Source organism: Callospermophilus lateralis, chromosome 7 (assembly GCF_048772815.1).
Source record: "Callospermophilus lateralis isolate mCalLat2 chromosome 7, mCalLat2.hap1, whole genome shotgun sequence".
Taxonomy (NCBI): Eukaryota; Metazoa; Chordata; class Mammalia; order Rodentia; family Sciuridae; genus Callospermophilus; species Callospermophilus lateralis.
In genome coordinates this window covers 80,915,307-80,942,560 of record NC_135311.1, presented here as the reverse complement: position 1 = coordinate 80,942,560, position 27,254 = coordinate 80,915,307, and the positions used below count along the sequence as shown (strand labels likewise).

At 35.0% G+C, this 27,254-nt stretch overlaps 1 protein-coding gene across 4 annotated transcripts; it reads right to left on the bottom strand.

The window, feature by feature from the left end:
• Nucleotides 1-131: 131 nt before the first annotated feature.
• Fubp1 (far upstream element binding protein 1) lies at nucleotides 132-27,253 on the bottom strand. 4 transcript variants are annotated; one of them, XM_076863679.2, is made up of 21 exons: nucleotides 26,996-27,253; nucleotides 21,901-21,991; nucleotides 21,072-21,134; nucleotides 20,258-20,296; nucleotides 19,746-19,785; nucleotides 19,167-19,219; nucleotides 19,000-19,071; nucleotides 18,823-18,880; nucleotides 16,805-16,967; nucleotides 16,595-16,693; nucleotides 16,385-16,486; nucleotides 16,033-16,135; nucleotides 15,773-15,873; nucleotides 15,290-15,431; nucleotides 14,276-14,436; nucleotides 12,135-12,286; nucleotides 11,970-12,049; nucleotides 8,785-8,913; nucleotides 6,323-6,397; nucleotides 622-767; nucleotides 132-217 (listed from the first exon to the last, which is right to left on the bottom strand). In XM_076863679.2, exons 1-21 carry the CDS (start codon nucleotides 27,113-27,115, stop codon nucleotides 209-211), a joined length of 1,998 nt encoding a protein of 665 aa, XP_076719794.1. In that variant the 5' UTR covers nucleotides 27,116-27,253; the 3' UTR covers nucleotides 132-208. The 4 variants fall into 4 exon arrangements, with proteins under 4 accessions (XP_076719794.1, XP_076719795.1, XP_076719796.1 ...); XM_076863680.2 differs by having other exon boundaries at nucleotides 19,167-19,216; XM_076863681.2 differs by lacking the exon at nucleotides 21,072-21,134 and having other exon boundaries at nucleotides 26,996-27,252.
• Between the last annotated feature and the right edge of the window lies 1 nt (nucleotide 27,254).

The window sequence follows — 27,254 nt, the reverse complement described above, 5'->3', positions numbered from 1 at the left end:
AAATATTAACCTCCTATCAGTAGTGATAGATATTTTGTACATTTTCAAAAAAAAAAAAAGAAAAAAAAAAGAAAAAAAAAGGGAAAAAAAAAACTACTTTAAACCAAAAACAAAATTAAGATCTTCATCAAGTCGTCTGCATCCATATATTTAACAAAGGTTTTTTTCCCCCACACAATGAAGCAAATACTGTATTGTCCACTTCTTATTATTGGCCCTGTGCAGAAGAGATACATAAGAAATACACAAAAAGTTAAAGAAAATCCTTTAAATGGAGCTAATTCAGGAGTGAATCCTTTAAGAAAGAAAAATTGGTTAATATAAATGGTGGTGGCTTCTTGCATGATTTGCAAATCCCTGGGGGGAAGAAAATTTATTTTTAAATCAAAGGCATTGTAAAAATATTCAGCACTCAGATGCCAGAAAGCATTATTTAAAATCAAAAACAAGAAACCCCCAAAACAAAACAAAAAACCAAATACACAACATTTCAGTTATAGTCTGCCAGATGAAAATAAAAAAGATAAACAATCCCAAACAGACAAAACAGTAAACATGCAGAAAACATGATTGGAAAGGGGGGGGGGGGGATCAACAAATTAGTATATTTATTTATTATACCTGAGGTGCTGGAGGATGCTGTGGCATTCCCTGGGGACTTGTCTGGGCATAATAAGCTGCTTGTTGTCTATAGTACTCAGCCCAGGCCGCACTATAATCTGGTTGACCACCTGGTGGAGCCCCAGTAGGAGCAGGAACTGCTTGACCTTCAAGAAAACAGAACAACTTTGTTGCTGCAACCATAATTAAAAGCCCAAAACAATCTCATTTCTAATAAAAACAATACCTTGCTTCTTGTAATATTCCTCCCAAGCCTTTGAATAATCTTGTGTCTGCCCTTGTTGACCTAAAAAAAACCCCCTATATTTTAATATAAATTATATCCACTGTAAGTACAGGTTATAATGACAAAGCAGAGGGTCAGAATTCTGCCTGTTTATCTTAAATATTCACTAATGTTGAAACTATCCTGAAAAAAACACACCCCCCCTCGTTTCTTAGTCTTATGTTAATCATGGATTTTTAGAAGGCATCACTATTAATTAAAAACAAATACTTTCCAAAATGCACATAGCCTTAAGTAAAGGTAAAAATTCACGCATAATACTTGAATCAATTCCAGAGTTAAACTGCTACTGTTCTGAATAAGTTTCAAAAGTACTTCAAGTTAAGTAGTCTGTAAACCTTTGGATGGTGCCCTGTAGTGATGGCAAACAGGGTAAAAGAAGAGAGAAAATTCTCTATTTTTTTGGTTGTTTATCTATTTGGATTCATCTGTTATACAACTGGTCTTGAAATTCAAGCCCTCAACAGAGAATTACAAAAAATATTTATAAAGAACACTTAAAGGCCATGACAGACTCAATGTTTAAATTACAACAAAATATTATTAAAAATAACTTGGCAAATAACACAAAAAATTAGATCAACGAAACACAATACTCATGAGGAGCAGATCTTTCTTTAGGCAAGATGACTTTTCTGAATTATAAGATTAAAGAGACACTGAATGGGCTCTGAAAATATAAAATTATAAAAGGTTTTCTGAATAAATATATTGTACATGTTAAGGACACTGCTGAGTATATTTGGAAGAAAAATTATCTGCAACTTACTTTGTAATTGTCCATGTACAAAAAACATTAAATACAAAGGGATATGAATCACTTTTTTAAAATGGTGAAACTGGGTATGTGCTGTACCCCCCCGCAATTTTCAAAACAGAAAATACAGCTGGGCAGTGGTGTGTGCCTGTAATCCCAGCTACTTGGGAGGCTGAGGCAGGAGGATCACAGGAGGTCAGCCTGGGAAACTTAGCAAGGTCCTGTCAGAAAACAAAGGGCTGGGGATATAGCTCAGTAGTGGAAAACCTGCTTAGCATCTAGGCCACACACACACACACACACACACACACACGCACGCACGCACGCACGCACGCACGCAGCAAGGAGACATGTTTTCTTGCAGCTCCTCCACATGAACACTTGGTTCTATTACATAATTACATAGAAAAAATACTGGAGCATTATATAGGAAGCTATTTTTATGTTTGCTGGATGTTTCCAAAAAGGCAACTTTATGTAGTTTAAGAAAGTAGTAGCCACCATTATAAAATTGTAACAGAATTAAAAAGCCACTGAATGAATAAAATTTTAAGTTATAACCATTAACCTTAAAAATGAATAAAAAACCCCTTCCTTTGGGCAACAGAGAAAAATTTACTACAAAAAAATTCTCACATTTCTTTTTCTTCCATAAATAACTTTTTCCAAAAGTGAGTTTAACATTTTGAGGTTTATAAGGAGACAATTCAAACAAGTTTCAATATTTGCAAAACAAATACCAGGTAGTAAAGTAAAGGCAATAAAAACACATCTCTTTCATCCTTGGAAACAAACCTTGTTAAGAGAGCAATAATTCCCACTTACAAGTTTACAAAATGAACAAAACTTCATTGTAAGATATGCTTAGGCTAAAGGATATGTAACAAGAGGCTGGCTTGCTTGTTTATTTATTTATGGTGCTGGGGATTGAACCCAGGGCCTTAGTGCATGTGAGGCAAGCACTTTACCAACTGAGCTATATCCCCAGTTCATAACAAGATGTTAAACAGACATGTGAAGAAAAAACTCATTAGACTCAAATATTCCCTGAAACCTCCCAAACCCAAGTATCTGATGAAAAACTAGAAGTAAGGTGTTAGACTCAAAGAAAAATATTTGTTAAGTTGTCAACATTTTACATTTCAATCTGAAAAATACATTAAAAAAAAAAAAAAAAACTATTTGGGCTGGGGTTGTGGCTCAGTGGTAGAGTACTTGCCTAGCACATGTGAGGCATTGCTTTTGATCCTCAGCACCACGTAAAAAGAAAGAAAATAAAAGGTATTATGTCCATCTACAACTAAAAGGAAAGAAAAACTCATTTCACCTTTCCCGCCCAAAGGCCAAATGTTACTCATTTTGCAAAGTTAAGAAGGACAAAGAACTCTTAAGACTTGGCTCTCTACCTCCAGTACTTCCGTTTCTTTCTATGGGTAACAACTTTCTACAATAGTCTAAGATACACCCTTCCTTGAACAGTGTGTAGCACTCAATTATTTCTCCATGTATCCTCCCACAATTCCTCTTGCTCCTTCTTCAGGCTTATGATACCAGATGGCTAGTGTTCTGAGTCCATCATATCAGTGCTTAACATCAGAAGGGCTTTTCTATTTTTTAAAAAAATATTTATTTAGTTGTAGATGAACACACAGTATATTTATTTTTATTTGGTGCTGAGAATTGAATTTAATGCCTCAAACATACGAGACAAGCACTTTGCCACTGAGCTATAGCCTCAGCCCCAGAAGGGCCTTTCTTAAGTCAAACTTTTCCCAAAATGACTTCACTTACCCTGCTCCAAAACAGAAATTATCTCTCTAGTTTGAAACCTTATTTGTTCTCTTATGGAGTTTTTGCTAATTAGTTAAACCTTTTAACTCGAGTTTCTTTGGGGGAAAAAACTCCAATGTCATAGCCTGCCTAGTTTGGTAAAGAGTACTAGATGGGAAATCAAGGGAACTAGGAAATCTGAAGTCTTGGAAAATCTAGACCAACTGAAGGGTTAACAAGGAAGTGGGTTGTGAGTAAAGATTTTTATCTCCCAATATTATCATTCCTTTTCCTCCTGCCATTTATGATACTTGATGACTGAACTATATTTAAAGTCTTATTTTTGGATACCCTAAAAAGAGCTTGAGGATTATACCTAGAAGAAATCAGAGTAGTTAAGCAAAGGTCATTTACAAAAAAAAACTGTTATAGGAAAAAAATTAATTGACATCCCTATCATATAAGAGAACATGTTCATTAAACGCGACTAAATTATCTAGTCTTAATTTCTTTAAAAAGCACATTAAATGGGCGAAGTGTTACACACAGTGGCTTGGGAGGCTGAGTTTAAGGTTGGCCTGAGCAACTCAGAGAGGCCCTAAGTAACTCAGTGTAACCTTGTCTCTAAATAAGACATATGGCTCAGTGACTTAAGTGCCTGTGGTTCAATCCTGGGTACAAAAAAAAAAAGGTGGGGTGACACACATGAAGGGGCTGGGGGATGTGGCTCAGTATTATAGACCAACCTGGATTCAATCTCTAACACCACCCAAAACAATTACATGAGAGGCAAATGCCCAACCAGTCTATATAATCCAACATAATATCTATAGAACGATGATTTAAAAAAAAGGCTGGCAGGGAAATAGTAGTAAATGAAAAATTACAACAAAGGCAAGTTAAAATGCCTACACTTTTATAGTAATAATCAGAAATCAAGGTACTCACTTTGGGCATGTAAAATATAAAACAACTCAACAGAAAACTTTTTAGTGGTTGTGTTGCCAAGAAGCAGTAGGATATAATAAAGCACAGAAGCCAAACCAAAGAAGCCAGTAGTTACCAAGTCATTAAAAGGTCTTTGTTTTTACCCACTTGGTAACAATATAGGAACATGTCTGGCATGGTGTGAAAAAAGAAGTTTGAACTAATGTACTTTAACCTCAACATGCTTAATTCTTTAAAATGGTAAAGTTATTAAATTAAATTTAAGGTGGATAATAGGTCCACCTGGCAACCACTGTGTTGCCAGGGCATGATTATTCACAGCATGTCCATTCACATAATAAATTATGTGGTCACACTAAGAAGAGTATATTATTTAGGATTAAAGTTAAACAACTTCTTAATGCAGTTGCTATAGATGTGTCTAAGCTAAGCTAGGTCACAAAAACAAAATTAATAAATCTGAGAAATCCTTAGGAATGACACAAAGCATGACACTCTTTTCAAGGTCATTCTAACTGGAAAAATTCATCTTCCTTAAACAGCAATCAGCCAAGCCTGGTGGCCTACATCTTTAATCCCAATGACTTTGGGGCTGAAGCAAACAGAGGACTGTAAATTTGAGGTTAATTGTGAGACCTTGCCTCAAAAACAAAAAAATTTTCAAAAGGGCTGGATAGGTAGCTCAATGGTAGAGGGCTTGCCTAGCCAGCATAAGGGCCTACTTTCAATCCCTAGTACCACAAAACCAAACCAAACAATTAACCAAGAATTAGCTTTGCAGAAATCTTTAGAAAACACTGAAATTTATACTTAAAACCACAAGTAGACTATCTTACAACAAATTCTACCTTTTTCTGTGCCAGTGAAGGATGGGCAAATTTATCTGTTTAGCTTTCATTTGTGACTTTCATTTTTGGTAACTGACTGTGGTAATGCTATGTTACTTTAAAAGAATTATAAGCCACAGCATCTGAAAAACAAGAGTCTAGAAGTATAGTACCAGGTTTTAAATGGTCCCTAAAAACATAAAATTTGTGAAACAGGTTTGGGACTCAAGACCTTGTGAAGTAAAATTCAGATTCTATCTCAATCTGTACAAGTGAACTGTTAGTGAAGAGAAAGCTCTTTTGCTTTGCATGGCAGTTTGAAATGATATATTTGAAAAATCATTTGACTAACAATCGTATCCTTTTAGATCAGGTCTCCTAGCTCCTATGCTCTAAATGCACTCTCAATATGTACCACTATGCTAGGCACATGGCTTTATGTAAGCTATAGTTACTGAAGGAAAAAGCTTTTTTCTAGGTGACTTATTTTCCCTTTTTCATACATACCAATGTTATTTAAGTAATTCCCTTCTCTGTAGGTTACTTCTTCCCTGGTTTACTGTTTATTGGGTGGTGGTGCTAGGATCAAACCTAGGACCTTGTACATGCTAAGCAAGTATTCTTCCCTGAGCTATAGCCTCAGACCTTACTTGCTATCTTGCAGCGAAAATGATAGCACACACAACCAACTTCTGCTTGGTGCTCAGAAACATAACTTCATATCATTTATGCTAGTTATAAAGGTTAACTGGCCTTTGACAAAAGTTCAGCAATATTCAAAGTCATATATGCCAGTGACAAAACTTCTAGTTACAAATAAAACTGATTAACAAATGCATTTTCTTGTTAATAACTACAGATTTTAAGATCTATTTCTATTTTTATTTTTTTTGTGTGGTGCTGGGGATTGAACTCATGATTCTGCATGTTAGGCAAGTGCTCTACCACTATGCTGCAAACCCAGACCAAATTTAAGAATTATTTGTACTGGCTGAAGATCCAGTTATTTTATAATGTAATTTTGGTAATTATTCCCCTCAATATTACAATAATTAACGAATCAAAACTATAAGGACACACACACACACATATATTTAAATATACACAACATACCCATTTTCTTGTAGTACTCTTCCCAAGCCTTGGTATAATCAACCTGTCCAGCTGGAGCTGGATTTTGCTGATCTCCTTGTTAAAGAAAAACAAACAACAACAAAAGAGTAAGATTAAAAGTTTTTAAAGGCTATTTTGAGCCTTTCCTTCTGCTTCTTGGAGTGTAGGAATTGGCAGTGAACTATGATGGAGCAGTGAGGTAGAAGGGAGTTGCTGTGTGGTAGTGGCGTCGTCCCTGCTAATATCAAAGACAGAAGATGATGGGGCTGGGGATATAGCCCAGTTGGTAGGAGTGCTGGCCTTGCGAGGACAAAGCCCTGCATTTTAATCACCACACACACAAGCGCGCAAACACACACATATACAATAGAAGATGATACAAGATTGAAATGTTGGACAGATAACACTGGTTATTATATATATATATATATATGCAAACTGATGTCAAATAAGAAAATACATCAAGGATACCTGATTCTCACCATATAGGAAAAAAAATTTTTTTTTTTTAAAAGTTGTAGATGGACAGCATGCCTTTACTTGTTTAGTTTTTTATGCAGGGTTAAGGATCGAACCCAGTGCCTCACACATGCTGGTATGAGAGCAGGGAGTATCACAGATTCAACTCAGGGGCACTCATAGATTAAATTTAGGTGCTTTGCCACTGAGCTACAGCCCAAGCCCTTTCCATTTTTAAATATGAAAAGGGAAAACACTTTAAAGAACTATTCCTAGTTGTTTTTCTTTCTTTGGGGTGGGAGGGATATTAGGGTTTAAACCCAGGATGTACCACTGAACTGAGCTACACTCCCTAGCCCTAGACAAGGTATTACTGCCTAGGCTGGCCTCCAGCCTCAACTTCCCAAGTAGCTGAGATTATAGGCGTGTACCACCATGCCCAAATATTTCCTAGTTTTGTCTGCCAAAAAAAGCTAGATGTAATGACACCTCAGTAGCAATATGCGTACTCAATTTGGTTTCTAAATGTCATCCTTCATTAAAGGGAAATCATGCCAGGCATGGTGCTGTGTTGCCTATAATCCCAAAGACTCCAGAGGTCAAGGCAGGAGGATTCTAAGCTCCAGGACAGCCTCTTCAATTTTAGTGAAACCCTGTCTCAAAGAATTAAAAAAGAAGGTCTGGGGAGGTGACTGAGTGATAAAGACTGCCCCTGAGCTTAACCTATGATACCCTCTGCCCTCCACCAAAGGAAATCAGGAATCTTTGTAGAAATGGCTAGAGCCTGAAAACATAAAATAAACATCTTATTGTGCCAGAAAATAAGAAAGTGTTTAAAGAATTATAGGCACTTCAAAAGGATACAGAAGCCACCTTGAAGATACTACTGACTGGCCCAATTTAGGACAATCTGATTATTAAAATAACAAAAAATGATTTAAAAAAATACAAAAGGAACCCATATCAATATAAAGAACTAAATAGGATAAAAAGGGAAAGCTCTTTATGGTAAAATACCAACTAATAAATGTACAAGTATAAAATCAAAATTATCATCACCATGCTAGTATTAAAAGCAGACATTATTAATGAAGGCTGTTTGATAGAAGTTTGACAAAGAACAGTATAATCTCAATATAATGCCCCATAAAATACTAATTAATTTTAGAGAAAAATGGTAATATCATGGCCCAAAAACCTAACACACATCAATCAATATGACCAAATGGTCAAGCTTACTGTCACCAGATATGGAAGATTTAAACATTTTGATTCCTGTTCAAAGTGTAAACATTACTGCATCGTTCCTTGAGTTTTCTTGTCAAGTAAGCATTACCTTATGGTCAACAGAAAAGATTGAATAGGCCAGGCATAGTGGTGCAAGAATCCCAGTTACTTGAGAAGCTGAGGCAGGAGGACCGCTGGAGCCCAGGTTTTCAAGACCTGCCTAGGCAATACAGCGAGAATCCAACTCAAAAAAGAAAAGGTCAAAGGGACCTAGATTGGCAATCTTTTAACAAAACACAAATCTGCACTCTATTTTAACAGAGGGAAAAAAAATTTAAAAAGAACAAGGAACAATTTCAGATTGGGGAGAGTATGTTATATTACCAAATGGGATCCTGCATCAGGAGAGAAAGTATTGGGACAATTGGTGAAATCTAAAAAAGGCAGCACATTGGGATAGTAATGATATATTAACGTTGGGAGACTAATTTTCAGGGCTCTATAACGAAATGACGACAATAAACATGGACACATATATGAGAGGGTAATGAAGTAGGTGGGGATAAAACAACAACAACTTGGCTATCTATGTGTTCCTGATTTTGTTCTTATGAAAAGTTTCATATTATTTCAAAGTAACTTATTTAAGAATGCAAAATCTATAGCACTGAAGTTATGTTAGAAACTTAAGGTATTTTATAGTGATACACTTCATATATAATTTTGAATGTTTTGGCTTTTATATACAAAATAAATCGCTTAGTTACCATAGTTACCTTGTCCATTAGTCTGGGTTGTAGTTGGTGCACCTGCAGGAGCTGCAGGTGGTGGCTGTGCTTGCTGTTGGTAATAGTGAGCATAATAAGCAGCCCAAGCTGCTGAATTTGGATCCGTTCCTGCCTTAGCTAGAATAAACACAAGGTTCAAGGTTTATATCCAAAGTCCATCATCTCTTTACTCTCTCACATAGATGCAGCTTTCTGACAAATAAACCCCCCAATAAACAATAAAGAGTAAATGGAAACTTTCAAATTTACTAATATTTTGGTTAGCTTCTATTATAGAAAATTGAGACTCAATGATTGACTTTCAAGGTTACAAAATTACTTGAGCAGCAGAACTGAGACATGAACTTGGATCCAATGCTTCAAACCCAATGCTTTATCTAAAACTATCTTGTGCCCTTGTTCTTCTAAACCAGTTTAGCTCAAATGCAACAGTTCTATGTGGAAAATGATTAAAGGAAAAAACATTTCTAGGGGCAATTTGTATAAGAAGAAAGCAATTATTTTAGAACTATGACTCATGTCTTGCCCTGTTTTCCAGGAGGAAATAAAAATCTTAGAGTAACCACATTTCATTTCACAGGAGGTGTCATAAACTTGAAGTTACTGCCCTAATGGAAATGTATTCATTCTCTAGAATCTTTAGGATGATCAAAGCTTTTAAGTACAGCACAACATTCAACAACATGTTTGATGATACAAATCTAGCTATCTTTCTTATTCTAGCCCCATATCTCTCTTTTGTCAATACCTCTCTAATACCCAAGTTCTAGCCACAAAAAATTGCTTGTACTTTTCTAAAGTCACCATGATTGGGTCTTTTGTCCTAAGTCTCCTCTGTACTTGGCTCATCTTCATTCACACCTCTCATAAATCAACTGATATGTGATGTGAAGTCTGAAACCTTTTGGTCAGCCAACAGAAGTCCTCTTATTGGTTCTGTGCTTTGTAATAAATTAAAAATGTTATATGAATACTTTTTATTATTTTATATCTATAATAATATATTTCCTTAGCCAAAGTCTATATCCATAAGTAATCTGTTCAGCCTTTATTCCAAAGCAGCAGCAATTCTCAATTGTGGAACTTGAGAAAAAAGGGGCAGTATTTCTAGAAAAAGAAAATTATACTGTATTAGTCACCCCCCAAATCTTTCCCAAGTGCTCAATGTACCACTTTGATATGTCAATACTGTAATTATCTGCATGTCTACTAATAAATATAAATATTTTACTTGATACAATATCTGGATAGAGAAATTAAGATAGAACAAACTTTTTTTTTTTCTGAGCTGGGTTCTTGTTCAGTTGCCCAGGTTAGTCTCGAACTCCTGGGTTCCAGGGGTTCAAGTGATCCTCCCACCTCGGCGCCAGGCAGATAAAACAAACTTTAACAAGCAACACTTGTACTTCTTCATGTGTAAACCATAAAAAGAAAACCAGTCTCACAGTTACTGTATCTAATATGTACTGAAAACTAACTATTCATTCAACATAACATCCATTCATTTATCATCATTTTGTAGGTAAGAAAACGGGTTTAGAGGGGTTCAAAAGCTTCTTCAATGTCCCACAATCATTAAGTTTCAGAACTAGTACTGTTCTAGATTTGTTTAATTCTGTAATCCAAGTTCTCGACCACTACACAAATGTTGACAGATCATTTTACAGAATACTGACAGTAAAATATTACAGAACTATAAGTCCAATAAAAGCAACATCTAATCCAGAGACTCATGAACTAATAAACCAATAAACCTAAGGTCAGCCAACTGACTGGCTGTCACCTTTTAGCTAAATGGGTTACTTATGTACCAAAAGAAATGTTGGAAGCCATATTCACTGATTAGGGCTTATAGTATATTTATAGTAGACTTCATTACTACTCCATGTGGGAAACTGAGACAATGATACAAAGATCATTTTTCACTCCTATCATTTTTTTTAAATCATGCTACTCACCCAAAACAGTGCTCATAGGTATAATCCTGAAGCGCAGTGACAAAACATATAAATGTGCCCCTTAATCTGCTCAAACTCTTGACTTGTTCCTTGGTAACCACACCATTCCAAATAGGTTCCAAAGAAAATGCTTTTAATTTTTAAAAGATGGACTACTGACTGTTCTAGAGCAAATAATTTTTTTATGCTACACCTGTATGTACCCTGTAAATCCTCCAATCACAGTGTTGCTTACACTGGGAGTACATTCTTTAGCTTTGGGACATTTATGCAAACTCAACTAGAAGTGAATTTGTTCCTTAAGTGAGGTAGAAACTGTGGTTTTGGTGACTGTCATGTCATCAGATTCCACAGAGCAAACTTCCTATAAAATGAAGGTATTTTATAACATGGGAGCACATTTAAATACAAAAATACTTAACCAAATTTAATTAAAATTTCATTTTAATAAATTGTGTTAATTTTTTCTTTCAATAAATATACATTGTGCATAAAGAAATCCATAATTCAGGATACATTCTCTTAAACTACTCCAGTGGAAAATGTTCAAAAAGTAGGTAGAGCAGTTAAAAAAAAATCATTTATAAATGACATGTGGTTTTGAAGAATGCCTATTTGCCCAATATGAAATGCAAACTATATGGTATGGAAAAATCAAGAGACTAGAATGCATATTAAAAAAAAAAAATCCAGATCTGAATGAGAAAATAAGTATAATTAAAGTTCCAGCATGCAATTATTAAGTATGAACCTGATTTTTACTAATATGTTAAGTTATCCTATCATGAATACTAACACAGACAGCTCATGTAAGCTTATTTGAGAACTGGGAAGTGAAAGCTCAAGTATTTAACACTTTATTAGACCCTTAAATAATCTTATAAACAGGAATTAAAAAAAATTTTTTGTGGACAAATTACAATTAACACACCATAAACATTTGATACACTGGTATCTAAAATCAAAACCACTGTATTTCTTTCTGTGTAGCTTTTGGCTGTTAGCACTCTCATCAATTTAGAATTAGGGAAAGCCCAAAAAGTTTCATGACAGCGGAAATCATTTCAGTCTTATACACTGTGGTAGAAGCAATGCCTAATATTCTGCAAAGAGTGAACACAATGCATGCAAATGTGAAGTCAAACAGAAAACTTAAGAATGTAACAAGGGATAGTAGACAGATACAGATAACACAAAAATAATGTTTTCCTTTACCTGGATCAGGAGGAGCCTGTTGCTGCCAATGTGGATATGCATTTCCCCACCCCTGAGGAGCATATGGGGCTGGAGGACCACTGAAAAGAAAATCAATATAAAAATACAACTTACCAAAACTTAAAATCTTTTATGAAAAAGTCCAAAACCAAATGTAGTACTTACTGAGGAGCTGGGCCAGGTGGTCCAGGATTATAAGGTGCAGGGTTGTACGGTCCCATTGGAGTTCCAGGCCCTGGAGGCCCAGGAGGCCCATGGGGGCCTGGGACACCATGGGGCCCATGGGGTACAGGGGGCCCTAAAGGATTTACTGGGCCCTGCAAAATAAAACCAAGATAACACAAAACATTCAGAAAAAGAGTGATGGTCAAAATAACACAAAGGCCAAATAATCTTACAGTTCTGTCCTCTTATATATATACCAGTAACAAATTTTAGTTTTATTCCTTTCTTCATTCTTATTGCAAAATATTTGTACTTGTCATATCGAGACATAACTCACAAAAATAGCACTAACAAACGAATTCAAGAACTGATATAGTTTCTAATCAATTCTTTTCAGACAGTTCTGTATCTCCATTGCAACTTGATTTACCATATTAATCACAAACACTTCTCAGATAATTATTCCCATTTTTTCTGCATTTACTCTATCTTTACTCCCCTAAATCAACAACCATCTTGATGAGATATATGCCCAAATGTTTAAATTCTATAATGTGAATAAAATTACATATGAAGTTTACTAATTCTCTCTCAAACTAATATCTGCCACATAACCTTTTTATTTCTGTACCTGGAATCCCATTTAGAACAACAATTCAATTCTTTTTTCCTTCTTAAATATCATTTCTAAATAGCAGGAAAATTCCACTTACAATTAATAAATCAGAATTTTTATATCCATATTGTGCCAGATAATAATTAATGTTTAGCCAATTTCTTTCCCTTTAAAAATTTTTTTTTAGATGCTGACGGACCTTTATTTATATGTGGTGCTGAGAATTGAACCCAGTCCCTTACACATGATAGGCAAGCACTCTACTACCGAACCACAATCCAGCCCACTTATTTCTTTTTTTGACAAGTCAACTTGGAAAGACATTTGATTTTAATGCCTAAAACCCTCCTTTCTCAGTTAACCCTAACTCATCATGGGCTGGGGTTGTAGCTCAGTGGTAGAGGGCTTGCCCAGCATGTGTGAGGCCCTGGGTTCGATCCCCAGCACAAAATGAAATAAACAAAATAAAGGTATTATTATCCGGCTACAACTAAAATATAAAAACAAAAAACAAGTCATGAGACATTTGGACATGTATTAATTTAATTTGGTTAACTTTCTCACTAAGAAACAGGGAAACAGTTTCATGACCTTTTAAGCCCCTTATTAACTTGCCTCTAATTTCCATCATCCCTCAAATCAATTAATATTTAACAGAACGAAAAAAGAAAACATTTTACAGGGCAAAGTTCTAGGCATTTTTAAGTGAAACATACATTCTCATTTTTAATCTCTTCATGTCTATGAACTAGGTACTGTTATCTTCATTTTATAGGAGGAAACTGAGGCACAGAATAACTTCTTCAGGCCACACAGTTAATGTGTCACGGGATTTTTAAACCACGTAGTCAGACTCAAGTCATAATCAGTTTTATAACTTAAAAAAAATTTAAAAACTAATTATACAAAAATGGTTCTCTAAGTGTGCATTTCTCCATGAATCCAACAGAAATCTTGACCCATGCTTGCTAGGTTAGTAAAATAAAAAATTATAATGTGCTATTCATTTTCTGCTTTGGCATTAAACCTCTGTTATTACTGAGTCCAGAACTATTTTCTTCATTTTTAGAGCGAATACACTTATCCGTACCATAGAACTTGTTAAAAAATACAAATAGTCTTCATTCTAAAACCTGTATGATTGCAATCCAATCCAAAAGCCAGAATTTATACTCTTGTGTTATGAAGTGGGAGATCCACTGAATTCATCTTTTTTGTCTCACCAGGCATGGGTATATACTTAGGAACTTTATAAACACTGAATTTTCATTACGAACTCCCTTCAGCTATGTTTCACAACTTTTCACCAAAACTAACACTGTGTCTACAGCTAATACATCTCTTAACTGAGTACACTCAACTGTAAGGTGGTTGTAAGCACCTTTAACTGTATATTTTATTAATTATTTCCATTGCCAGACGCCTTCTATTAAGAAACCTATACTTTAGATTAGAAATGGTACACTTTCTTATGATGCATCTGAATTAATGCTTTACATAAATTAGAAATTTAAAGCATACTCACACCAATCTTTTCTTCTATGAGTTGCCGAGCATAGTCTATTTGCTGTGGAGTGCCACGAATTGTAAATAATTTCATATTAGGGTCTGCATTAGGTGGAGGATTTCTCTGAAGTTCTATTCTTGCACCAGACTGTTGGCTTATGCTTTTTATGGTCTCACCTCCTAAAATCAAAAGATATTAATTTTAGGTTCAAAGGATATAAGACATACTATTCAAAACAAAATGGTCACTATTAAATAGCCTTAAAAATTTGGGGGGCACTACCCTGACAATATTCTAGTAGGATTTTCATTTATTCTACATTTCAATTACATGAAGCATTTCATGTTTTAAAACTGTATTAAAGTTCACTTAAAATTACACACTCTTTAATGTATATTATAACTTACCAATGCAAAAAACTAACACATTTCTAAACATAAAACTTTTTAAAAAATTATTATTTATTAGTTATGGGTGAACACAATATCTTTATTTTACATTTACGTGGTGCTGAGGATCAAACCCAGTAGCTCATGCATGTTAGGCTAGAGCTCTATCTCTGAGCCACAATCCCAGCCCCACATAAAACTTTTTAACAATATGTGATTCAGGAAAAAACAAAGTAAACTAAGAAAGAAACCCACCCAAACCACTTTTTTTTTGTGGAAAAAAAAAATTGGGGGGTGGTGGTGCCAGGGATTGAACCTAAGACCTTATGCACGTGAGGCAAGCACTCTACTAAGAGAGTTTGGGCTATATCCCCAAACCACTCTGAGTCAAGTTCCTTACACCAATAAGTTTCTGGTCCCCCTATCTCTAGGAGCCAATTAATATCAAATCCCACTCTTTTTCTGTAAGTATACATAAAATACTTCATTTATTATTACATTAATATAAACACATTTTATTGAAATTTTATTAAAAATTTAGCCAAAGAGAAAAATTATTGCTACCTGTTTACAAAAGCATCAGAAATACTATCCAGAAAAACTAAGTTATGTGTTAAATATTAAAAAAATTTTAATACATTGCCTTTTCCTATTATTAATCCAGTCTTCCCAGTTGGCACAATGAAATTAAATTCCTGTAGTCCACCAGGTGGTCCCATGTTCCAGTTGCCTTGACCTCTACCTCTTCCTCGACCACCAGGCCCAGGTCCACCAGGATTACCAGCCTAAGGAGGGAAAAGACAAGTCAGCATAGAAATGAACATTTTTTTTTCTATGACAAAATTATTTTCCCCAATGCTCTATTATCAAACCAGAAATTTAGAGACAAGTTCAGAAATAATTTGACAAAAATAATAACTTCTATTTTTTTTTTATACTGGGTGAGTAAGGGAGGATACTTATTCTGCTCCAAGAGGTTACTCCCTTAAAGCAGTTTACACTTTTCTAGTAATTACAATAGAGTAATATCAAGTGGACTATAAAACAAATATAAGGGGCACTTTCAGATATAAAGGAAAATACTTCTCCAATGCAAACAAACTGAAATATTAACTTTCTATCAAACCTGAACACTTCGAAGAAGGTCTGTAATAATTTCTGCAGCATGTTGACATCGGTCTGGAGGTCCTGTTATTTGTGCTATTCTATCAGGTGTTGTTCCATCATCTTTGAAACAAATTGAAATTAAACATTAAATGCGTGTCAAAACTAGCTGTTCCTTGCATGCACAAGGCCCTGGGTTCAATCCCCAGCACCACCAAAAAAACCCAAATCCCCCCAAACTAGCTGTTACCAATACTTAAAAGATTAAATATATGTACTCACCTGGCTTAAACTGAATTCGAACACCAGCATCATTCTGTATTTTTTTGATCATTTCTCCATTTCTTCCTATTACAATGCCAACAGCAAATCTTGGAATCGGAACCTTATGCAAAGAAAACAAAGTATATATATATAAAAAGAAATTTCCCCAGAATTAATCTACATCAAATCACAACAGGATATATATCAAATATATATCCAGTACAGTAATAAGATACAGAACACAGTCTGGTAAAGTATAAAGTAAAAAAGGGATAAAATGTTAAAGAAGGCTATCTAACCCCAAACAGGAAAAACACTACTATATTTATAGATTACCATACAACCATTTCTGATTGGTTTCTTTACTTACATCAATCCCTTCATTTCCTCCTATTCTTGACCCGTACTCATTTCGAACTTCTCTGAAACCACCTTGATCACGAATTAATTCTAACACCATTTCCTTGGCTTGCTAAAGTAGAAAAACATAGATGACTTAAAAAGCTGGTCTTAAAACATTTTAATTCTTCATGTGTCTAAACCCATCCAACCCCTTAATAAAGGATAAAGTGAAGTTTACTTGAACTTTGTATGGGTCGCCTGTAATCCTAAGAGGTTTATCAGCACCAGTGTTCTGAGGCCCATCTTGAATCATAACCATTTTAACTCCAGCCCGTTCCTATTAAAATAATAAAAATTCTATGAGTCAATAAAAGGGGAAAGGAAAAGGGAAAAAAAAACTAGCTTCAAAATAGTTTAAAAGCTTTAACATTTTACAATATAATCATACCTGAAGTTGTTTAATAGTTTCTCCTCCCTTTCCAATAACTAATCCTGCCTTGCTAGCTGGAATCATGATTTCTTGAACCGCATTTCCTGGTCCATCACCATGATGAAATCCGGGAGCTGGTCTTCCTTTTTCAACAATCTGATCTAGTAACCGTTTTGCTGATCTGTTAAATTCATATAAAATAATGATGTTTAGCATACCCAAGCTTACCCAAAAAGAGACATCATATATCAAGTAATCCTATTCTAATAGATGCTTCAAGTTACTTACTATACTTTTAATTATAAAATGCCCAAGAGCCAAGATTGAGACTTGGCAATAAAACTTAGATTCTTTGTTTACTTCCTTCACCTGGGTAAGACTATACTACTGAGCTACATCCCTAACTGGCCATTTTGTTTCATTAAGGTACCCAGTCTGGCCTTGAATTTGCAACCAGTGTTTTCTGTCTCAGCATGGCTGGAATTACAGATGGGTCACCACTATGTAATAAATTTCTAGATACATGACTTATTTTTGAGAATAGTCCAAAAGTTTAAGAAGTGCTCAAATTCTAAAGTTATCTCAGAATTTAGCTGATTCCTCAAAAAATTATTTAATTTCCTTTGGTGCTGGGGATTAAACCAATGGCCTAAGGCATATTAAAGCAGAAGCTCTAAACTGAGATACATCCCAGCCCATTTATACTTTAAAATCACAATTCTGCTCACTTAATCTGACTTTACTTCATTAAATCCATAAAAATAGCATATATCAAATAAATAACATCATTTCTTAGGTGCTATAAAGAAAATCAAAGCAGGACAAAGAGAATGTAAGCATGTGTACATGTACATACAAAACAGATAAAGGAGGCCTCAAGAATGAAGACATGTTGGGGTTGGGGCTGTGGCTCTGGCTCAGTGGCAGAGCACTTGCCTAGAATCTGTAAGAATTACACATTCGATTCTCAGCACCACTTATCAATAAATAAAATAAAGGTCCACTGACCAAAAAAAAAAAAAAAAGAATGAAGACATAACTTAGAAAAGGAACTGAAAATGTTGGAAAATATAAAACTCATGGCATATAAACTCATTTATCACATGTAATTTAAAAGACTAAATGAAGTCATCTATTGAGTATGCATTGATATATTTTTTAGGGCATTTCCATGTTTTACAACCTAGAAGACAAAGCAGAACCACTAAGAAAAATCAGATAAGTTGGTGCCTCAAAAATCAAATAAATCTAGTATTTCAAGGAGGTTCACTGTGTCAAATACTGCTGATAGGCTTAAGGATGTGGTGGCACACTGTAATGCTGGAAAAAGAAATTTCAGCAGAATGGTTGGAATGATGAATGAGTTCAAGAGAAAATGAAAATGAGTAAATGATAACCTAAGCATAGCAACTCTTAAGGGACTTTGCTAGTCAGATAAATATAATGTGAAGCTTCAAAGATGTTTTTGTTAAGATGGATAGACTTTCAACCTGTTATTAGAAATTACCTTAAAAAAGGAAAAAACTACTGATGCAGGAGAAAGTCAGTCGAACTATAAGAATAAGCAAGCAAGATCTGTATCTGAGTACTGTGCATATGGAGTAGAAATGAAGACTGTTAAAGTTTTAGTGGCAAAATGAGGTAGAAAACTTCCTAACATTTTGTTTCTATGTTCTTGCTAAATGAACTTTGGTGGGAAAGAAGGGGTTCGATGTTGAAATGGGCAGTGGATCTACTTGAGATGAGCTTGATGGTTATGAGTTTTATGTAACATCAGTCAGTGTGGTTGTATGTATTTTTCTCCAGGCCCCAAAGTAGAGACTGCAGTAGATACAAAATTGGTTTTAGTCATTTTCTGTGTTCCATGGCTCAGAGAGTGAACCCTAATCAAGAAAGACATGAGGTATAAATTTTGAAAGGTTAAACTTTAGGGAAGGGGAGAGGAAGACAATGGTGTTGAAGCAGTTTAAGAGCAAGGACAAAGTTCAGAGTCTTCATGTTATTACTCTAAGTAGACTTAAGATTTTCATACTTACTGGACAGATTCAGGTGTTCCAGTTAACATACAAGACCTTTCTGGAAGGCCACCACTGTCTACAAATAAAATAAAATTTTAGGTCAAGAAAATACTAACAAGTTACATCATTATAACTAGCAGCTTAAAAATAATACACATTTTCTAGCCACTTTGAAAATACCAAGAAAATAATTACCAGGAGCTATCTGTATTTTGCATCCAGATTCCTGCTGTATGCGTGAGATCTGTTCACCTCCTCTCCCAATTACTAGTTAAAAAAAAAAAAAAAAAAAAAAAAAATTATTTGCCGAAAGAATACAAAGTATGCTTTTTGTTTTCAAAACTTAAATATAAGTTACTTACTAAATCCAACCATTCCATCTGGAACTTTGTATTCTTCTGTCATTACAGATCTGCTAAGAAATAAGAGTAACTAAAAATTTCCTTCAAGAAAAGATAATGTTTATATATAAAAGGTAATCTAAATTTTAGTCTAATGCTTCCTAATGGCTTAAACTAAGGTTCCAAGCACATAATTTTGGCAAAATATGGTCTTATTCTTTGTGTAGTATAGTTAAATTAAGAATCTTAAATAAGGTGATACCTATTAAATGAGGAAAAGATGGTGAACTGAATAGTCTAAAGGCATGAATGGCAAAGGAGTTAAGATGAAGTTCAGGAAATGTCATCTTAATCATTTTAATTCACCTTAGCTCTTCTAAAATGTAATCTATTCCACCTGTTTTGCCAAATCTCAAGTGGATCTCTCTCAAAACAACAAACAAAAGACCCCATCCCTTTGTGTCATCTTCCCAATAGAAGGAAATGAACTACATATGCAAAAAAATATATTGACATATATTCACTAAACATTAACTTATGTTTGTACATATAGTTAAATTCACACTTGCAAAGTACTTTAAAAAAAGCTTTTGACTATACCTTTGTTGCTGATGCATTGGTGGTAACTGTGTTCCAAAAGCTATCAAAAAATTAAATAAAAATTCAAAATTTACTTTTACTTATATATTTAACAACAATCAAATCAGACATTCTAAACTTCCCCTGATGCAAGAACATTCTGGAGAGAATACAATTTTATGTAGATGATTTCAATCAACATTGACAATTGATGAGAAAGACAGTGAAAGGGCAAATATATTAACAAAAAGCACAAAACTTTCCTTATCCAAGTGATACAAGCATAGATTAAAAAATAGAACAGTTAAATAACATTTATAATAGCCTAGAAATCAATCTTTATATATGCCTGGCCATAAGGACTGCTAAAAGGAATAAAATATAAATAAAGGAAAGGCATATATTTACAAGGGAATTCAGGGTTCACATTCTAAAAGACCAATCAAATTTCAAAAATACTCACTAAAAATAGAAATAAGCCCTTAATATTAAAATTAATGTACTTTTAAAACCCAGCTTAAATTAATACTTACAGTCATTCTGAGGAGCAACTTTCTTAGCATCTGGTTGATCTGAAAAATTAAGAGTCTTTCAATTTTTGCCAGTAAGGACAAAGCTCCTCCCGCCAAAGAGTAAATAGTTATAAACATTTATTAAAAATCTGGTAGAATGGTTTATTACTTGAACCAAAATTGCCAAACCTCAACTTACTCCCAATAATCTAACAAAAAAACTAGTCTTTCATTATCCTTGCGTTTAAAAAATGCACAGACATTATAAAAAAACCTTTCATTATATCAAATCATTGACCTTAATGTGTTAAGACACTTTAGAATGATATATAAGACAAAGTATCTTGATTACTAGCAAAATATCACATGCTATTGGCTAATGATGCTTCCACTGTAGGTACTGAAAACCAGGTGGGGGGAGGGTGGGCTAATGTAAAAATCTGATATATCCAAAGTTGAGTGTATTTGACAGTGACCACAAAACTAGATTCAAAAAGGAAAAGAAAAAAAATCACATTACAAGGCAATCTCAATCTAAACTGTTCTATTATCTGTAAACATTTCACTGTGTAAAACTTCAGAATTCAAAGCAACTACATGACTATCTTTAAATGAATTACAGATGAATACAATGCATACCTTACAACAAACAACCTACAGCTGATTGAATTATCTTCTCCGCCCCCTTCAAATTTAAATGATTAAACATAAAATAAAGATTGTTGTGAAGCAAAAATTCAGACACAATCCAAAAGAAAGTTTGTGTCCATTTAAGAATCCACTGGTTTATTTCACGTTTACATACTAAACACAGGTAATAAATAAAAATTCCTGCCTTTAAAAGGAGAGGGCATTCCCTCCCAGTGTGTTGTACTGCTCGGACTTGTCCAAGAGCCATCTACACATAAAATAAAAAGAATACATTACATACAACATCTGAAGCATCATTAGCTCATTTTTTTTAAATATTAAAAACCTCACTACAAATATGAAAGACACTTCAATAAGAGGAAACCAAGTACTTCTGATCAAAGCTACAAATACATTCTATAGGCTCGTTCAGAATCCTCCTTTAAAAAAAAGGGCCAAAGAAAGTGTACCAAAATTTATAATCAAACCTAAAACAAAAAATGCACAGATTTCTAAGTTCAGAAAACTTCAACTATTATTTTTTTTAAATAGAAAACTATAAATCCACTGATTTAATCCACATTTAAAATTAAACCTGAAACACAAAATAACATAAAAGTGTTATAACCTACAACAAGCACACCAGGGTAGCAAACTACAGAAACCTTAATCTGTAAAATGAAATCTGAAATAGTAAAATGATGAAAATACAGCATATAAAAATTCATTCACATAAGAAAAAACAGTAAAGTGTTTCCTAAACTATTTATAGTTTTGTTTCCAGTATTAATGAGAAGTCTGTGCAAACTGTCAATCTGGCACAATGCTAAGAGGGAAAAATCAACTTGTTTTCTACTAAGACAAAACTTTCTAGTTGAATCAAATTTTACCTACCTTGTCTAGGTCTCCCTTTCCCCACTTTACTTTTGAGGCTAATATAAACCTTACAATTTTAGGAATCATAACAAATATTGAAAATAATTTCAACTAAATGCTTTCTGAAACAATTAAAATTACTTATGGCTATAACTTACCTCCATCTTCTAAAGGTCTTTTTTGTCCCCCATAACCATAGTCATTTGAATTTAATGATGTACCAGCATCACCCCCAATTTTTGCTGCAATCTTAAAAAACAAAAACACACCATTACCAAGGATAGCAACACAAACTACTATAAATTATTCAGCGCACAAAAGCAAAGTCACTTGATACAATGGCAAACTAAAACCATAGTTCAAATTTATCAATATTATTAATACTTCACAGAGTTAACAACCAATCATGGTCTGAAATGAAGCTTCCAATACATCCATATAAGAATTAACAAAGTAGCTGAAATCAGCCATCGTTAAGGAAAAAGACTAGTTTTGAAGAAAATCTGGATCCTAATGCTATCTTTCCATAGTTTTTCCCCATGGCTTTTAAAGATGTTTGTGATCACAGAGCATGTGACCACTTCTAGGACTGTAGTACTATGGTGCTTAATTAAATGGTTAGGAGACACATGTGGTTACTGAGTACTTAAATTGTGGTCAGTCCAAACCGGCATGCTCTGTAAGTGTAAAATATGCACTTGGATACTGAAAAACTGCAATTAATGGAAGAACATAAAACATTTGAAAAGTTTATATTAAACACACATTGAAAGGGTAATATTTTGTGTATGTTGGGTCAAACAAAATACAGAGCTTGCATTATATTTCCACCAGACAATGTTATTCTAAGAATAAATGCTGGAGCCTAGGGAGCTCTAGTCTAAGAAAATCTTAGCTAGAAAATGATAATTCTGTTTAAAAGGCTTTCCTCATGATGGTGCACTCCCAGTGGCCCAGGAGGCTAAGGCAGAAGGATCCCAGGTTCAAAGCCAGCCCCAGCAACTTAGACCTTAAGCAACTTAGCCAGACCTTGTCTCAAAATAAAAAATGGCTCAGGGCGTGCCTTAGTTGTTAAGTACCCCTGGGCTCAATCTCTCAAAAAAGCCATTCTCTTAAATAAGTGTTAATTTTAAGAGTGGGGCAACCAGTCCGATGTGTGCCTGTAATCCCAGCTACTTGAGAGGCTGAGGTAGGAGAATCTCAATTCAAGGCATCTTAATGAGATCCTGTCTCAAAATAAAAGGGCTGGGGTACAGTGCATGTCCAGCATGTACAAGGCCTTAGGTTTAATCCCCAGTATCCTCTGCCACCCACAAAGAGTGGGAAAGTCAGTGCATTCCTGTAATTGCTGTTACTCAGAAGGCCGAGGCAGGAGGATTACAAATCTGGGGCCAGTCTAGGCAATTTAGCAAGATCCTATCTTAACAACAACAAAACAGCTGGGAATTTGGCTCAGTGGTAGAACAGTAAGTGGTGTGGAGCACACAATTTTATTTGACTAAACCAACTCCATATAAGAAATACCAGCTTGAAGTCACAAACAGGGCACAGCCAATGGGCATTTATTGCATTCTTCTACGAAAAGAAAAATGGAACTATTATTACTGGCAAAGGTCAAACTCCACAATACTCTGTATTATACTCATCATTAAAGATGTGTGATGGACTTATGAGGGTTTATTATACCATTTTAACTTTTTGTCTGAAATCATCCATGTTTAAAAAAAAAAAAAAAAAACTGTTAGTGACTGAAATTCCCAAGAGATCCTGATGTGGGATTAAAAGAACTAATCCAACTGCTTCTACATTTATGTATAATCAGGACACTGGAGAGGCTGAGTATATTCAAGGATATTGGTGTCTTAAATCAAATATGAATCACTTAAAGCCAGTATGTGTCGTATTCCACATAATAACTATTTCCCAGGTTTCCTAGATTTACCTTTTCCTTATCCATAAATGCAAATACCTACAACACAGGGCATATTATTAAAATGCATGATATAAAAGGCACATAATTTGATTTCCCTGATTCTAAAGCTTTGATGAATGCAAACTTCCTTATCCATTTTTCATTTTTTGCCCCTAAGAACCCTACTTTCATCTTTGGGCATACAATTTAATCTTATTTCCTTCCTCAAAGTTTCCCTAATCATACTTGAACTCCTTCAGTCTCAAAACATTTAGCACTTTGAGAATTTAAACAGTAAATGGCATTTACAAAGCTCTGAATTTGCAAAGCAACACGCCTTGAACTTTAAGGAACTTCCACAGAAAGAATACTTACTTGTACATAATTTACTAAACATTTCTAATCATGGAATGGTTCTACAACTATGCATATGAAAATGAAAGATGATACTTAGTTCGCTTAAAGAACCAGTAATATCTCAAAAACAGAGTAAATACAAAGACATTAAAGATTTTAGTATAAATATTAAGAGATTTGATCAAATATATTTTCAAAGTTATTACAAAGAGGGCTAATTTAAAAGATAGAATCCCTAAAAACCAACTAACTTCCTGATATACTCAATTCTATACATTAAGTGTGGGAACTTCTTACTTTGAAAATATACAAAAATAATCCAAGCATACAATAAGCAGTAGTGTAAAGGGGAACAGTGAGAGGAAGGAGGGTAGGGAAAGTGGAAACATAGGGATTGAAATGCAACAAATTATATTCCATGCATAGGTGAATATCAAAATGAACTCCACTATCATATATAGCTATAATGCATTAATAATAACATTGAATAATCCAAACTTTCTATTTGGACCCTACTCTACTCTGCTTTCATACATATATGTATGTTTTAAGCATTTCCACCTTCTTCACTGGCCATCGCTAAAATCCAAGAATTTTGAAGTCGATAGGAAACTCAATAGATTAGTATTTAGTTTTTTTTAAATTGTTGACAGACCTTTATTCTGTTTATGTGGTGCTGAGGATCAAACCGAGTGCCTCACACTTGCTAGGCAAGTGCTCTACCACTGAGCCCCAATTTTAGTTTTTTAAAAAAGCCAATTCTCAGAAGATAACTATCTAAATGCCAACTTTCAGTCCACTACATGCCTCTTATGTTTTTGGGTGGAGACATGGAACTGATCTTATTTCTTTCTAAAACTGTCATTTACCACATTTGCATATAATGAAATGGTAAGTCTCTACACCTACCTTGTGGCAAGATGGCAAAAATCAAATTAATCAACAAGATATGTTTAGCTCTGAGTTTAGTATGTAGCATAGCCTCAACAAATTGCTAGTTATCATGACAAATCAGCATACATATGATTCAAATTTAAGGCAGGGTCCACAAATATTTGATTTAAAAAATGCATTTGGGTCAAATATAGTTGCATTCTACTTGTGAAAAATGTGCCTGGAGACCAACAAGATATGCACCTTCTGTAGACCTAGGATCTGATATAGCTAATAACATGCATTTTTAAAGAATATATTATTGTCAAAACAAAATTTGATCACAACACTTTTAATTCATTGATTTAATTCAGAAAGTATTGAGTACCAACTATTGGCAAGGTCTTATGGGAGTTCATGGTCATAAACCTGAAATGTCAGATATGATGGACACCTGCAGTATTATACCACCATTTGCTTATTACCACAATCAACCTTGTTAGTAACCCAAAGTCTATCATATCTGATCCATCTGTATTTTTCTCACCTCTTTCCATCTTCCTTGCTCCACTCAATACTATGTTCCAATAACTTCACTCTTGGGTTCTGGCCATTCCCAAAATCCTTATACCTTTGCACAATGATGCTTTTTCTTTAATGGCCAAATTCATTCTCCAATGCCTTGAACAACCCCTTATCCTGTATTCCTTTACAGTTCCTGACTCACAGCAGAAATGCTTTATGAGAACAAGCTGATGAATTAAGTGTCCATATTTTGTCTGCAGGCGTATAAACGAAAATATTAAATGCAGAAATTCTGTTACTTGCCTTTGGTTCTCTGACTATATCACAGATTCTAAAAAGTGAGAGAATCCAATTCATACCTTAAAATAATTTCCAGTCTCTGGCTGAGGATATAGCTCAGTGGTAGGGACTTTGCCCAGGCATGTGAGGTTCCATCCCCAGCACCAAGTGCAAAAAAACAAAAACAAAAAACCCCTACGTCTATGAATAGTGTGGCACAAAATACTAGTTTTAATAAAGACTGCTAAGTCTTCCAACCCAATCTTATTTAAAACTTGCTTTCAGTGTTTCTGTTTGGTACATAAATGTTTCAACTGCTTTTTAAAAAAATACTCTGTAGTTTAAAAAGTTAACGAAGTGAACTCCTAACCATCAAAACTGGTTTCCACTTACCGTTCGCCTGACACTGGTCTAAAATGCCTAGCACCCAGTACATATTCCGACCTTAGTTTAGAGACTACACCGCACCAATATCACATATTTTAAAGCATAAGCGCATCAGGGGACATCTAAAAAGAACATTCAAGTTAAGTAATCTTCCAGGTTCCGGGAGCACATAAACCATTTTTTAAAATGGCTTTAGCCTGGGAAAGAAGTGCCTTCAGGGCAAATGTACGCACCTACGTAATACAAAGAGGTCTGGTCAATTTACGACTCTGAACAGAGAGGCAGATTCAAATTGAAACCGCGGGTATAAAGGGCCTGAGGCCATTTTGAGAAAGGAGGAAGGACTTACACACAAATCCCGCCCAAAGGAAGGGTGCTTGGTGCTTTCTAGAATCGCTTCCTTGTAGAAATGAAGGTGAACGTTACCGAAAGCTGCTTTAATTGGGAGGGAGAGCTCAAAAGAGCTGGAAGCTGAAAAGACTGCTTTAATGACAAATCCCTTCCCTTACTACCTGAGACTCCTGTAGACGGACCCTAGCCCTATTCCAAACTAATTACCAGAACCTTCCATCCTATTGTGTAAAATTACACGCGCTTCATACCATGAAAAAAGGCATTCTTTCTAAGGAAGAGCGAGGGGAGGCTGAGCTAACTTGTTGGAAGTGCTAGTACTGCAGAACTGGGCGAGACTTAATGCCATCTCTGAGTACCATGCGTTGGAGTTCCAACGCTAAGAATACAAAACTTGAGTTCTGGTCTCCTGTCGCTATTATCAACGTAGAACAACGTGAATCTTCTCAAATTTCAGCCCGGAAGAGCACCTCTTTCCTCTTCCTCACGCTGGAAGAGATAGCGGCCTACACAGTCAGCGGGCCAATTACCGTGGGCTTTCGGGAACTCGCCGCGCGATCCAGACTTACCTGTCGGGCTCTCTGCAGCGCATCTTTGAAAGCATCGTTAACTCCTCCTCCACCACCGCCGCCACCACCACCACCAGCTGACCCAGAGGAGGGTGGAGGCACTGTTGAATAGTCTGCCATGGCTACACTACGAGAGCCGCTGCCGCTTCTTCACAGAGACCTCCTCTCAGCTAACTGCTAAGAAAGAAAGAAAATGGCGACCGTCGAGCTTCTATCACATTCTTGCGCGACCATCGTGCCGTAAAGGGGCGGAGACTGA